We start from the raw sequence: 14,459 nt of genomic DNA on the forward strand, positions 1-14,459 counted from the left end.
AGAGAGGATGGTTACAATTGGATCCTCTATCTCCGAGACCTCCTCTGCCTGCAGACTCAGATTTTGAGCCAAGCGCCTGAGGAGGTCTTGGTGCGCCCTGAGATCCAGCGGGGGGGGACTGTTGGAGGAGGTACCCGCCACCGCCTCATCCGGGGAGGAGGAAGATGAGACCCCAGGCACGAGAGTGTCTAACTGAGGGTCTTCCTCAGCCCTTGCCTCTGCCTCCGGAGCCGCAGCGGAGTCCTGCTGCTTGGACCCTTCCTCCCCTTCCGGGGAGGGAGGGGGGCGAGACAACGAGGCTTCAGGGGCCCTACGCTCCGCAGTCGCCGGTCTAGCAGGGAGCTGCTGGGGGCCCTGGGCCTGATGGTATGCCCAGGGTGTCCAGAATCCCCACTGTTGTGGGCCTTGGTCCTGCAGCGGCGGATCACCGAACAGCGCCGCCTGCCTGTCGGTGCCCAGCGCATACCCGCTGTCCGTCTGGGAAGATACAGACGGCTGTCTCGAGGGCCATGGTGGGGCCGACCCTGGATGGTAAGGGTCTGCGCGGGCCGGCACGGAGGATCGTCTCGGTGCCGGGGACCGGTGCCGGGAGTCATATCGGTGCCGGGATCGGGATCGGGACCGGGATCTGTCACGGTGCCGGGATCCTGATCGGTACCGGGCGCCGCTTCGGTGCCGGGACCTGCCACCAGCTCGGTGCCGGGAGGTCGACCGGGACCTGCCACCAGCTCGGTGCCGGGAGGTCGACCGAGACCGGGACCTGCCACCAGCTCGGTGCCGGGAGGTCGACCGGTGCGGCGAGTAGTGTCGGGACCCGCTCCTGGAATCGCGGTGCCGGTGTCGACGACTGGAGCCTGACCGCGACCGTCTCGATGCCGACCGGTGCCGCGAGTGCGACCGGTACCGCTGAGGGGAGCGGTGCCGGGACTGCGAGCGGCGTCGGGATCTGGAGCGCCCAAGACGTCGGGACCTGGATCGTGAATGACTGTCTCTGGGCGGTGCCGATATCATGGGCTTGCCTCTGGACACGACCCGCACCGGAGGTACCGGGGGTGGCAGCCGAGTGGGCTCAGTCAGGGCAATAAGGTCCCGAGCCGAGGCGAAGGTCTCCGGTGTGGACGGGACCACTATCTCAACCCCAGATCTCATGGGGGAGCTCGGCGGTACCGGACTCAACGGACCCGCCGGGCCCGGAGTCAACGGTGCTGACGGTGCCGGCGGCGCCACGGCCGATGTCGAGGCCGGGCGCTCTAGCCGGGTCTTCCTGGCCGGAGTATCAGACTTCGACGGCCTTGGCTCTGACTCCAGTGCCGGAGAGGGTCGGTGCCGAGGAGTCTTCTCGGTGCCGGAGCGATCCGGTGCCGATACCACGGCCTGCGAAGCCGTCGGGTCAAGTGCCGCCTCCATTAGGAGAGTTCGGAGCCTTTGATCCCTCTCCTTCTTTGTCCTCGGCTTAAAGGCCTTACAGATGCGGCACTTGTCGGATCTGTGCGATTCCCCGAGGCACTTCAGGCACGCTTCGTGGGGATCGCTGGTAGGCATGGGCTTCTTGCAGGCCGCACACTGCTTGAAGCCCGGCGAAACAGGCATGAGCCTGGCGCCGGGTGCCGGGAAGGGCTAAGCCCCCGGCAAAGAACTACTTAGCAACTATTTAACTTAACTATCTGCTTAACAAACTAATTAACAACTATAATGGAACTAGAGATGAACGATAGATAAACGATAGAGAACTAGGAGAGCTAGGGACGTGGAGGACAGCTATGCCGCGCTCCACAGTTCCAACGACCGACACGGCGGTAAGAAGGAACTGAGGAGCGGGCGGGCCGGCAGGGATATATATTGGGCGCCATGGCGGCGCCACTCCAGGGGGCGACCTGCCGGCCCACTGGAGTTGCTAGGGTAAAAAGTTTCCGACGAACGTGCACGCGCGGCGCGCACACCTAACTGGAATGGATGTGAGCAATCACTCGAAGAAGAACTTAACGTTGTAGTTATGCTCCTAAAAATGCAACTAAGTGAAATTTATGGGGGGCAGACAAAAAGCATTATATACTTTACTGTGGTGGGGAGGTGCCCCTGGCTTACCCCTGGGGCTCAGGGCTGGGGATGCAGAGTCTGGGAGGGAGTCAGGGTGTAAGAGGGCATTCAGGGTGGGGGTGCGGGGTCTTGGAGGGAGTTAGGGTCCAGGACGGTGCTCAGGGTGGGGTTGCAGGAGGAGGCTCAGGGCTGGGGCAGGCAGGAGGTGCAGAGCACTTACCTGGAGCAGCTCCTGTCTGGTACAGGGGGTGTGCAGGTGGCTCTGCACAGCGTGGCACTGCCCCCATGGCCACAATTATAGGAGGTGCCTGCCCCCCCATCCCCGGCAGGCAGGGCCACCTGGAACGCAGGGGCTTTAGGGGCTGCAGGGTCCTGGGCTAAGGGGGCCCTGGGGGCCCTGGCCTGCAGTTCTAAGGCCCCTTTCAGAAAGCGGCCTTGCGAGCACGCGCTGGAGGATTCAGGAGGAGCAGGGGCAGCCACACAGCCAGCGGCCGGAGAGAAGCGCCGCTTTCCCCTTCAAAGCTGGCCAAAAAGAAGCTGGGCTTAGAAGGGGAAAGCGCCACTTCTCTCCAGCCACTGGCTGTGTGGTTGCACCTGCTCCTCCTGAGTCACTCCTGGCCCAATGCTCACTGGGACGCATTTTGAAAGGGGCTTTAGAGCTGCAGGCCAAGGCCCCCTTAGCCCAGGACTCTGCAGCCCCTAAAGCCCTGCATGCCGGATGGCCCTGCCTGCTGGTGGGGGGGGGGGCAGCTTCCCCGCTTGCTCTCTCCCTCCCAGAAAGTCCTAAGTGCTGCCAAACAGCTGCAGGAAGCGCTGAGAGGGAGGGACAGAGGAAGGGAGGGAGAGGAGGCGGAGAAGAGGAACTTGTGCAATGCTCCCTTGATGTTATAAGGGAGGATTGTCCAACTTTAAATGAGTATGGTCCCTAATGGAGCAGCGACATAAACTTCAGAACAACGTTAAGCAGGAGGACTTTAAGTGAGGAGTTACTGTACACTAAAATATATGGGCTTGACTGGCTTAATGAAAGTACAATAGAGCCTGGATATAAACACCTACTAATCAGTGCTTGAGTCTATCCTTTTTACAAATAAGCCTAATACTTACCTACCTTCTAGGGGTATCTTGTGAAACATAACTGTTTGAAAAGCAGTTTGGGATCCTGGATGATGGTTGCTATTAAAGACTAGGTGAATTTAAAAAAAATAAAATAATTTGGATGCCAGTCTATTAATTTAATCAGTTTGAAAGTTAGTTATTTTCAAGAGAAATAGGGGACTAAAAAGTCAACTCAGTAGTCTAAAAAGCTTAGAAGTTGTGTTTATTACTGACAACGTTAGTTCGCAAATTATCAACCTCTGATTTTATTTATGCATAGTTTAAGACTCATTGTTGAGTCTCAAGTCTGAAAAGTTTAAAACTATTCTAATCTACCTTGCAGTGTCTAAATATCCTCCAGACCGATTGATGTATGTAATATATAAATACATCTCTCACACAGTCAGTCAACACTCACCATTTTGGTACAAGCATATTAAAACAATGTGTGCCTATCAAATCTCAGCCCAGTCCCGCAAACAGTTACCACTGAAGTCTATGTAATTTCCACATAAGAATAAGAATGTGTGTAGTGTTATTTGCAGGAGATGGTCCTACCTACCATTTGCATTATGGGTATGGAGATTTACAATTTATATAGCCTATTTCATCCATAAAGATCGACAAGAGGAATATGCCAGTCATATTCAATTTGTTTTTGTTTTTTTGAAAGTGAACTTTTGTTGCAAAACTAGTTTACAAGGTTTTCAATTTGACCATGAATGTTACGTCCTTTGATACAAGACTGTGGTAAACACAGTTTGTAACAGACTTTATACAACTTAAACATTTGATACAGAAAGTGTGTGTTTTGGGGATTTAAGTGTTGCTTCCCTATTCCACTCCATGGTTTATTTATAGAACTTTTTCTTTTTTTAAGGGGATGCTTTGACCCACTCTTGAGCCCAGAAGTATCTTATAGCTATGAATTTGAAACACCAAGCATCTAAACAGAGACTTATTTTTAGGTTAATACTCATGCCAACTGTTACAAACTTTGCAATCCTTGATAATTATCTGGCACTGCTGCTACAAAAATCTGGATTTGAAGAGCTAATTAGATTAGCCAGTCACCTGCACCTTTTAGAACTGATGCCAGAACACAGCTACCCATGAGTGTAGTTGAAATCAAAGGGACGGAAACAGACCAACTGCTAAAGGTGTATTTCATTTAATTATTTCAGCTCTTCCTTTGATATTGACTGTCTTCACCCAAAATGTAATTGCTGCAATGGTGGAGAACAGTTTGAAAACACCAGTATGTAATATCTAAATACTAAGATTACAGCTACAGTTCTTTATATAAGTCCTCCTCCCTTACCAGACAAAACAGAGTTATCAAAATAAGCAGTGTTGAAAGAATGCTACATCACTGTAAGAGACATGATTTGTATCTAATAGAATTAGTCACATAAGTACCTGAGAGGTACTTTACAAACATCTGCTTCATCAATGTATAGCCCTCCTAGACATCACTATACAACTGGAACAGCATCCCCCACTCCCACCATAGGCAAGTAGGAAGCTCTCTCTGCCAACTAAATAGGTGTCAATGGAAATGGTTACAATTCTATTCTCTTGCTACTTGGAAGAGGCACCTCTTTCCCTGCTCTTCTAGCTACTCAAGTAGTGGAGGACCCCAGTCCTGCCTCTATCTGATTCAGCTCAGTGAAAATGACATGCTGTTTAGAAATTAGAAGTGAAATTAATCAGATTATTGTCTGTGGCTCAGGAAAGTTCTGAACAGTAGAGGCTGAGGGTGATTTAGGGAAAGTGGACACAAAATGGCGAAAGGAAGGGAGAGGGTGGAAAACTCTCCCCCACACACACCTTTTTACAAAGCCAGGAAGAGGAAGCTCCACAGTGCAGTGGCATTTGGAGAGCCTTGGGGGAAATCACACAATAAAAGGGAGAAGAGCATGATCAGTCCCTTATATTGTTCTGACACTGGAGGGAGGCTGCTAACTTAAAGGAACACAAACTTAATCTAGACAACTGTCAGTTTCAATAAGTGACTTTAAAGCATTTTCTGCTACTACGTGTTCAAGTTGCATTGCCAATTGATTAGAATTAAAAAAAAACTAATAAAACATTTATTTTCCCCTGTTGCTGTGTGGAAGGCTCAGGGACAAATCCACAGTGTGACAGTTGCAAAGTTTTCTCATTTCTTTCACTCATTCTGTTAGATGTTACTTGCATGAAAGATCTTTCTCTCTGAATGTTTTAATCTGATTTAGTGTCCTTTCTAACAGACACTACAATCCATCACCAATATGGAAAGGTGTGCCCTTCACCAAGACACAGGGAAAGCAGGTCACTGAGAAATACCCAGTGACTTTCCTGCTCTCCATCAACCCCACAAATGCACCAAACATTTTCCACCAGCCGTAACACTCCACTTCAGTACAGTGCTGCCCACTCACAACCATTGTTATCAGCCTCTAGCTAGTATTAATCCAGTACGCTTTTCAAGCCCTGAATCTTGATCTGCAAGCATTTCATTCACCAACAAAAAGGAGCAGCTGTTTAACAATGCAGAGCAAATAACTACATCAATGGGTTAGGGTAGGACACCAAGATCACTACATCCAATGGAAACTACAGGTGACACTCTGCAGGTGATATTTTACACAGGCGGAAGTTAAATATAGTTGAGCTGGAACTTGCGGGTTATCATCACTCTTCAAATGAAATTTAAAACCCAGAAGTATCTCCAGGAGTGCACTGTCCACTCATTCTGAGTCATGGGTTTAAGTAACAGGCTACATCTACACCTGGAGCTGGGACTGTGATTCACAACTTGAGTGCACATACTCGTGGTAGCTCTCATCAAACTAGTGCCTTAAAAACAGGTATAGCCATGGAAGTACGGACAGCAGCACAGGCTAGCCTCTCTGAGGGCATACCCACAGGGTCCAGGTGGATTTGCTAGCCTATACCACTGCTGGCCATTGCCCATGCTACCGCAGCTGCTACTCTATATTTTGCACACTAGCTGGATGACAACTAGCATATGTTTACTCAAGTTGGAAATCACACCCCGAGATCCAAGTGTAAATGTAGCCTAAGTTGCAACGGGAGGGGAGCGTGAAGCGTTTCCTACTGAATTACCAACAGCACTTCCTGCAGAACCTAGCTATTCCATATAGCCTGCATAGTTTGAGACATTAACAAGACTCTGCGGGGAATCAAGTACAAGTGGAGACTGAGTCTATCAACTCTAAGTCACTAAGCAGCCTCTGGCAACAGCACGTTTTGATGGCTTATGCGAAATTGGGTTTATTTTGATCCTGTTCCCAGCAGACGTGCAATCCTTACAGCACAGGGGCTCTCCCTCCCTTCCCCACACCAACCCAGTTGATAGTCTAGAGGGGCCAAGGACTGAATAGGCATGGAGACAGACCTGCCCTTTTACCCTAGAAATGGTCTCTTCACATCAGAATTGAGGTAACTTGTGGGGAGAGGGGGAATGTTGTGAAGGTTGAACTGCCGCTTCCCATGCCATGGATAAAGGAATTCAGTTCACTGAACTGCCATTAAACTTTTCACTCATTTTGCATACAAGTAATAGATACATAATAGATACATTGTTGATGCACAACTATCTAGCATAGGTAATGAGAGGCCCCTTATCACCTGAGTATCTAAGGTGGGATCCCAAAACTGCATAGTCCCACTGACCTCAAGACCAGTATACACGAACTGTAACAAGTAGAAATATTTTTAATAAGGCAACATTCTTGCTGCTGTGATGCTGAAAAAGTAAATAGCAAAGTCAACTGCTCATTGAGACTTTCAAAGCACACATGGCCTTAAAAAAATCTCCTCCTAACACAAAATAAGTAGACAAATTATATTTCCAAGCTTTTAAAAGTACCTAACAATTGAAATTGAGCCTATTAAGAGTCTACTCTCACTTAACTTCCACTTAAAAGGTTAAATACTAGACAAGTCACTATATTAAACTAACAGGAAAAGTTAACAAGAACTGGGTAGAGAAATCCAAAGAAAAATACAAGCACTTTTCTTCATAGTACTTTAACTTCAGGGAGTGCTGTGATACAGAATGATACCAATAAATGTTATCAGAGAAAAGAATAAGAGTTTGCTGGGGAAGAGAGACTATCAAACTATGTGCCATGTCTTTAGGATGCGAAGGAAAGAACAAAACTCAGCTAGTTACCAACTTTAACATCAGCTTCAGAAGAAGCTGCTCACCTGTTCTCAGAGTTCTGAAGTAAGATGAGTAGACACTCTGAAGGACAGTGACGTGATGAACACAAATGAATGGTGCAGAGAAGGCAGATCAGATGCTTCTAATTCCACCTCTTATTACAAGAACAAGGGGACAATGAAACCGAAAAGTAGCAAATTTAACTGATGAAAGGAAATGATCAGGGCTTTCTTTTTTTTAATAAACACAATGAACAGTTGGCCTGTGGAACTCATTGGTGCAAAGATCTTAGCAAGATTTAGAAATAATTGACAGTTACCAGAATATGAAATATTACAAAGGAAATATTTTTAAAAAGCTTTAAAAAAAAGTTTAGCGAGGGAAATGCACCATCACACTTCAGGGCATAAACCAATCTCTAAGGGAGGGTGTAGGGAGAAACTTTCTTTGTGAGCAAGTTACTCCATAACTGCCTACAGCAGGATTCTTGCACCTTCCTCTGAAGCACCTGGTAGTGGCCACGGATGGAGACAGGATATTGGGCTAGATGGACCATTGGTCTGCTCCAGTATGGCAATTCCTATGTTCCTAAGAGACGAAGAAAATGGCAACCAGAACAAACAGTGACATGAAAGAATCCACCTTTCAAGTTAACCTTTAAATTTCAACTTTTCTACTGAAGTCCTTTCACAAACCTCAGTCTTACAGAGGATACATCGAATGCTATACATCACACAATGTGGAAACAATCTCTAAATAGATCTAAGTATAAACATCTTCCATTGAATGATTTCTCAGTGGTAAATCTCTTCCCCATTTTGCTCGGACTATTCAATCACAAATGGAAGAAGGGAATCAGCACAAAGTTTCCCTTAAAAAAAACAGGCTAAGCCTCTTCTGCAATACAAAGTGAGATATGGGGATATATTCTGAGGTAGCAGCTACAAGCCTAAACTGCTAAACAAACATACGAACATTTTTCAAATTGTCTTCTTTATATAATGTTAAATCAAATGCAGTTTTACATCACAGTGATTTACTAATTTTATTTTTAGAAATTGTGATTTTGAGGTTACAGTGAAGTTTAGTTCATATGTTGATGAACTTCTTTATAGAACCCCCAACCCAAAGGAAAGTATTCAACAGAAATAAAAAGTATACATAGTCAATAATAGAGAAGAGCATGACATTTTGTTCAGAAGTTTACCCATCATTTGCCTTTTTTGTTTATTGAATATCAATGTTCAGATTACCAAAAACAAAAAAGTGGGCCAGCTTAATCATCAACTAACAGGGTTATAAGTTTGGTTACTTTCCATTTTAAATACTGGATGTCATAAAAGTAAGTGTCAAACTTATGTGATATTTCACATGGGTTGATAGTTCTGAAGACAAAAGTACTGTGCAGTTAGTAAATACTTTAATGCGTAATACCAAGAATCATATGAAGATGTCCATCCTAATCTGTAGCAACAATTATTACTGACTACCAAAGAAGCTGTCAAACTGCAGTCTGGTTTTTGGACTACCGACAAAGTCTTTTTATGGCCAAAGGCTAAATTCTGTCTTCAGATTTTAATACACTAAATTCCCAGTAGGCCTAGGGATGCATCCAGATTCAGGGAAGCATTTAAATATGTGCTTTAGTCTCTTAGACCTCATCTATAGAGAAAGGGTTTGCCTATATAGCTACACCAGCAAATCCTCTTAATGCAGACACAGTTTATGTCAGCAAGAGTTCTTTTGATGACATATCTCATACTATTCCCTGAATTAAATAAACTATACTCTCAAAAGAACACTTGTTGGAATAACTGCATCTAACCTAGGGCATAGCTACATCTGTTAAGGGTGAGTTTTTTTTCCCCCAGCTATGCCAGCAAAACTTAAGTACAAACCGGGCCTCAGATTGCAGTGGAACCCAAGGATATGCAGAAGTACTTTCCTAAATCAAGGTCATACTCAGTAGGCGCTCTGAACATACATTCAGAAGCATAACTTGGCCCCAAGGTGTTGGGAATTGGGAGAGGAGGTGGTTAAGGAGAAACTCTGTTACACAGTGGTCTGTGAAACAAATGTAAAGTTGTAGAACTTCTGATGCACTAGAATTAATTCACATGATTCAGGGCGAGTTTTGTATATTTTCATCCTAGCAGTACCTTTTCAAAATATACCTACTTAGGAAGCTTAATTTCCATGTTTAGAAAGGAAAACCTAGTTGTTCTACAAAATTGTTTTCTTAAATTAACTTACCTGGTTTTACAGGTGCCTGACACCAGAGTATCTGATGGGTTTGAAACATTCGCAAGCATGGCATCTTCACAGTCTGCACTTTTCGTGACATCACATTGCTGAAGAGAGGATTTGAGTAGCTGATAACTGCTGTACGTAGGAGGCTCGCCATGTTGTCTGGGATCTAACAGCAAGGACTGCCACGTGTGGAATCCCTGCCGCAGCCTTGCTGTGCACAAAAATCACAAATAGAGGCATTAACAATTAATAATACTAGAGAGATGAACTGTGTAGAGTCAGATGCTTATTTCGGTTGACAAAAACCACACAAAATGCCCATCTGTCCAAGTAGAAAATAAAGGCCGCTTTTTTCTAAAAAATCTGTGCAACCATCAAAAATAGACAGACTGATGGCAGGAGTAACAGAACAGTCAATTTACATAACATTTTATAAGCACTAATTCAAAGTTACAATACTCAATAGGCAGAGTAGATATCAGTCCCCTTTTACAGAGAAACAGAAAAAGTGTAAAGTACAGAGGGGTAGCCGTGTTAGTCTGGATCTGCAAAAGCAGCAAAGAGTCCTGTGGCACCTTATAGACTAACAGACGTTTTGGAGCATGAGCTTTCGTGGGTGAATACCCACTTCGTCAGATGCATGTAGTGGAAATTTCCAGAGGCAGGTATATATATGCAGGCAAGCTAGAGATAATGAGGTAGTTCAATCAGGGAAGATGAGGCCCTGTTCTAGAAGTTGAGGTGTGAAAACCAAGGGAGGAGAAACTGGTTCTGTAATTGGCAAGCCATTCACAGTCTTTGTTTAATCCTGAGCTGATGGTGTCAAATTTGCAGATGAACTGAAACTCAGCAGTTTCTCTTTGAAGTCTGGTCCTGAAGTTTTTTTGCTGCAGGATGGCCACCTTAAGGTCTGCTATAGTGTGGCCAGGGAGGTTGAAGTGTTCTCCTACAGGTTTTTGTATATTGCCATTCCTAATATCTGATTTGTGAAAAAGTGTACATGACTTGACAAAAGCCAAACTAAATCAATGACATTGTGGGTATTAGATCCATTTCCCAACTCAGTCACATGCTTCATCAACTGCCATGCTGTCTCTTAAACATAAGAGGCATTTACAACCCTCAGTGCAAACTGATATTTGACCATTAACACTAAACCTTTAAGTGTTATAAACAAATGTTGATCCAACTACTGAGATCTGATGTCAGTGATTACCCACCCCAGAGAAATCCACCAACAATAAATCACACTTGCTTTTACATCCATTTTAAATATAGACTGACAAAGTCAATTGACTGTAATAAAATATTTTTCATTACCTTTTTCTGTTGCCATGCAAGATGCAATTATTACTTCAGACATTTTTGCTGCTTATCAAAAAGTAGAGATTATGTTAGTGAACCTAAGGTTCAGCTTGAATGTATACACCACTATACAATTGCTATCAAGTAGGTCACTATTGTCATCAGGATGCTGTCCTTCAGGATTAAGTCAAGTTTACTAAAATTAAACAGTCAGTCAGGATTTATGAAATCTGGGGTACATAAGTTCACTCCATAAAGTATAGCTTGTGAAATCTGACAAATCAAGACTGTAATCTAAATCTTCAATTATAAAAAAAAAATAAAAAATGAGAAAATAGAGAGAAGAACCAACTTGCATAAAGATGGCATGTAGACTTTTGACATAGGTCTTAAGAGAGTCATGGTACAATTTCTTCTACTTAGAGTTTTGACATCAACCGTTCCAATTTTGGACTCTAAGCACAGCTAGCAGAGACATTTGCTAATTGTGAAAGATTGGAGCCAGTGCATTGCACACAGATGAATCTCTGCATCTGTGTGTGGCCCGAGGCCTTTAGTGAGGACCTGGTCACATACAACATCTTGCATGAATGGTGCCTTTCTGATGCATCTGTCATGTTCGCTACCATAATTTGTTGGTCTCCTTTTTAGTGTCAAGTACAGCTCTGAAAGCCTATACCAAATGCTGGCAAAATACAATAGTCATGAGCCACGTGCAATATGATTCACATGCAATATTTTAATCTTTAAAAAACAACAACAGACTGAGATATGCTAGGCCAATTCTGCTCTTTTGGCAAAACACACAGCTCTCCTAGCTGAAAAAACTCCACCCCTTTCCCCCACTGCCCTGCCTAAAGTACATAGTCATCACACAGTGTTCAGCAGGCAGCTATGGTTTCTAAAGGAATTACCATAAATAGAAAACATTGTAGCACAGTAAGTTACAAGTGCTTATGCCACGTATTCAGACAGGCACTTAGAATAAGAAATCTATCCCCCAGGGATAAATAGTAGGGGCAAAAAAATACTAGTAGGGATAAATAAACATGAATGTGCCACCTCAGGTGACCAAGTAACATTAGCCTGTGAAAAGGTCCCCCTTTAAAGGACAATCCTCACCCCAACCCCATCAATGCACAAACGCGCTACCACGTCTGCAAGCTCCACAAGCAGCCGGCGCCCCGACGCCACTCTCATTAGCGGGTTCTCATTAGCTGCTTGCATTGAGCAATGCTAATCATACCTTACCCCAAGGCCTGTCTGATTGGCTACCGCTCCTCACCTCGTCAATCTCTCTCTCCTTGGAGTCTCCAAGTCCACTCATTGAAACAGCACTGAAATAATTTGAAATTCCTTGCCTAGAACTTCTGCACGTTTAACTACTTTCCCTGCTCCTACCTTCCAGCCACTCGAAAAGACATGCACATTACGAAAGCAGCACAAGAGCGGAAGTCAGCAGTTCAGAGTTTTATTTCTAGTGCCAGAAGTGACCTTCTTTTTGACCTTGGCCAAGCTCTTTGAGCCTCATTCTGTCCATCTGTATTTAGATTCTGTGCCAAATGCCTTGAATCTAAGAACTATTTAGCACCTGCAATTTCCATTAACTTCAGTGGGAGTTGCTGGTATGATCAGCTCTTCACTTGTCTATATGTAACTCAGAGCTAACACCTACACGAAAGGAGGGTTCTACAACTTTTAATGAAAAATGCTATAGTCGTGCAAGCATGACAATACATCAGGCCGACTACATCTTTCTTCCCCTCCACATAAAATACATGCATGCATTCACGCAGCAAGCTCCTTTTCATTTAATCTCACAGCTTCCTTCTCCGTTCTATAGCCCCTCCCCCAATCCTTTACAAAAACTATGTTTCCATGACAGCTACATTGTGTCTAGGAAGCACAAGGTCATTTATCCTATTACTACTGTAGATCTGTCCTCTATTGTTGCCAAAGTCAATACATTATCCCTCGTTACGACAGTGAAGTTACTGAAACTGAATTCTTGCTTCCTGCAAGTTTCATTTTTCAGACCTGATTTTTCCAAAATCGTTTCTTGATCACCAAGTTTAACTCACTCTACTGGGCGGCACTGTAAAAACTCATCTTTAAACGTGATAGAGAACGGAACTACCGCTGCTGGGATTTTTCTGATGCATTATTTATACCTCATCACTGTCCTGCTATTGTAAAAGACAGAAACTTCCTTTTGTTCAAGTTTTTTTCCTCCTGAAAACCTTCTTGCATCCAAGTTCCCTCGAATCGCAAATTATACTGAGTTTCCAGCCTCAGGATCTAGTTCCATTTAGTTTTGCTTAGTATCACCCACACCTCGTGATTTAGTGAAATGAGGGTAGAGGAGGCAGCAGCTGTTTTAGCCGCTGTTGCAGTACCAACGAGAAGAGAATAGCACCTTCTGTTTCACCCCTCCCCTGCTTCCCAACCACTTGCTGCAATTTCAGTAGAAAGAAGAAAACCAGCCTTTAATCCACTGCATGCCAAGCATTTGCTACAATGTCATAGTAGAATAAAACCAGCTGCAATTGCAACGGAAAGACGGGGTAGAAAGCAGCTGGATTATCCCCTAGCTCTGCACGCAATCGCAGCTGATTAACCCACCTCCCGAGCCCCATTACAGGAGACAATAGCACCCACCAGCCTCCACGCTGCACTCCCTCTGGCCCCTGCTCCTGCTGCGCTGACCTTCGGGCATGAGCCGGCGCGCGCCAGGGCCCAGCCAAAGGGGCGGAGCGAACGTCCTCCAACCCGGAAGTACTGTGAAGAAATCGAGTTCAAGCGCTGCCGGCAAAGCGGGTCACGTGTTCTAGAGATTCCTGTACCTAGGCCTCCTTAAAAAAAAAGGAGGGGGGAGCGGAGCGGATTTCATCATGCGATATTCCTGGAACGTCTGTAGCACGAGGGGCTTGCGTGTGTCTGTAACCTTTCCGCCAGGCTCGTTCCCACGTTGTGCGAGGGGGCGGGAGCAGTGTCTGCAGGGTGCCCGCCTGGCCGGCGCGGGCCGTGTCCTAGTGCTGCCAGCCGCTGGGGTCAAACACCAGGAAGAATGTTTAACGCTAATAAATGGCGGGGTCTTTTTATTTGCCTTGTGGTATCTCTACTCCTCCAGGTCAGGTTTCCAAGCTTTTCTTGACAGCCCTACGGTATGGAAACTTCTTTAGTGAGAGCTTTAAAAGCAGCAAAGAATCCTGTGGCACCTTATAGACTAACAGAGGTTTTGGAGCATGAGCTTTCGTGGGTGAATACCCACTTCTTCAGATCTGAAGAAGTGGTCAGAAGTGGGTATTCACCCACGAAAGCTCATGCTCCAAAACCTCTGTTAGTCTATAAGGTGCCACAGGATTCTTTGCTGCTTATACAGATCCAGACTAACACGGCTACCCCTCTGATACTTTAGTGAGAGCTGAGAGCCTCGTGCAGGGCACTGCATTTCAGCAGCTGAGGCGTTAAGAAAAACTTAAAATATTGTGAGATTTGTCTTAAAAATCACCAGAGTTGGGAGAACACGAAAATCTAGGGGAGGCGTCCTTTGTTCTTATTGTTAGGAGGTAATGGTAACTAGATGTATCTACAT

At 45.2% G+C, this 14,459-nt stretch overlaps 1 protein-coding gene across 4 annotated transcripts in view; it reads right to left on the reverse strand.

The window, feature by feature from the left end:
* NNT (nicotinamide nucleotide transhydrogenase) overlaps nt 1–13,617 on the reverse strand; it is a 76,386-nt gene extending 62,769 nt beyond the window's left edge. Inside the window, exons 1-2 of one of the 4 annotated variants that reach the window (XM_030566535.1) lie at nt 13,523–13,617; nt 9,563–9,766 (exon numbers count right to left, since the gene is read on the reverse strand). In XM_030566535.1, coding sequence (XP_030422395.1) covers nt 9,563–9,713 — 151 coding nt within the window. In that variant the 5' untranslated portion in view covers nt 9,714–9,766; nt 13,523–13,617. Of the gene's footprint in view, nt 1–9,562; nt 9,771–12,115; nt 12,637–13,522 lie in introns of those variants that run through there. The other 3 variants (XM_030566533.1, XM_030566534.1, XM_030566536.1) reach the window with 3 other exon arrangements.
* Between the last annotated feature and the right edge of the window lie 842 nt (nt 13,618–14,459).

Source organism: Gopherus evgoodei, chromosome 6, assembly GCF_007399415.2.
Source record: "Gopherus evgoodei ecotype Sinaloan lineage chromosome 6, rGopEvg1_v1.p, whole genome shotgun sequence".
Taxonomy (NCBI): domain Eukaryota; kingdom Metazoa; phylum Chordata; order Testudines; family Testudinidae; genus Gopherus; species Gopherus evgoodei.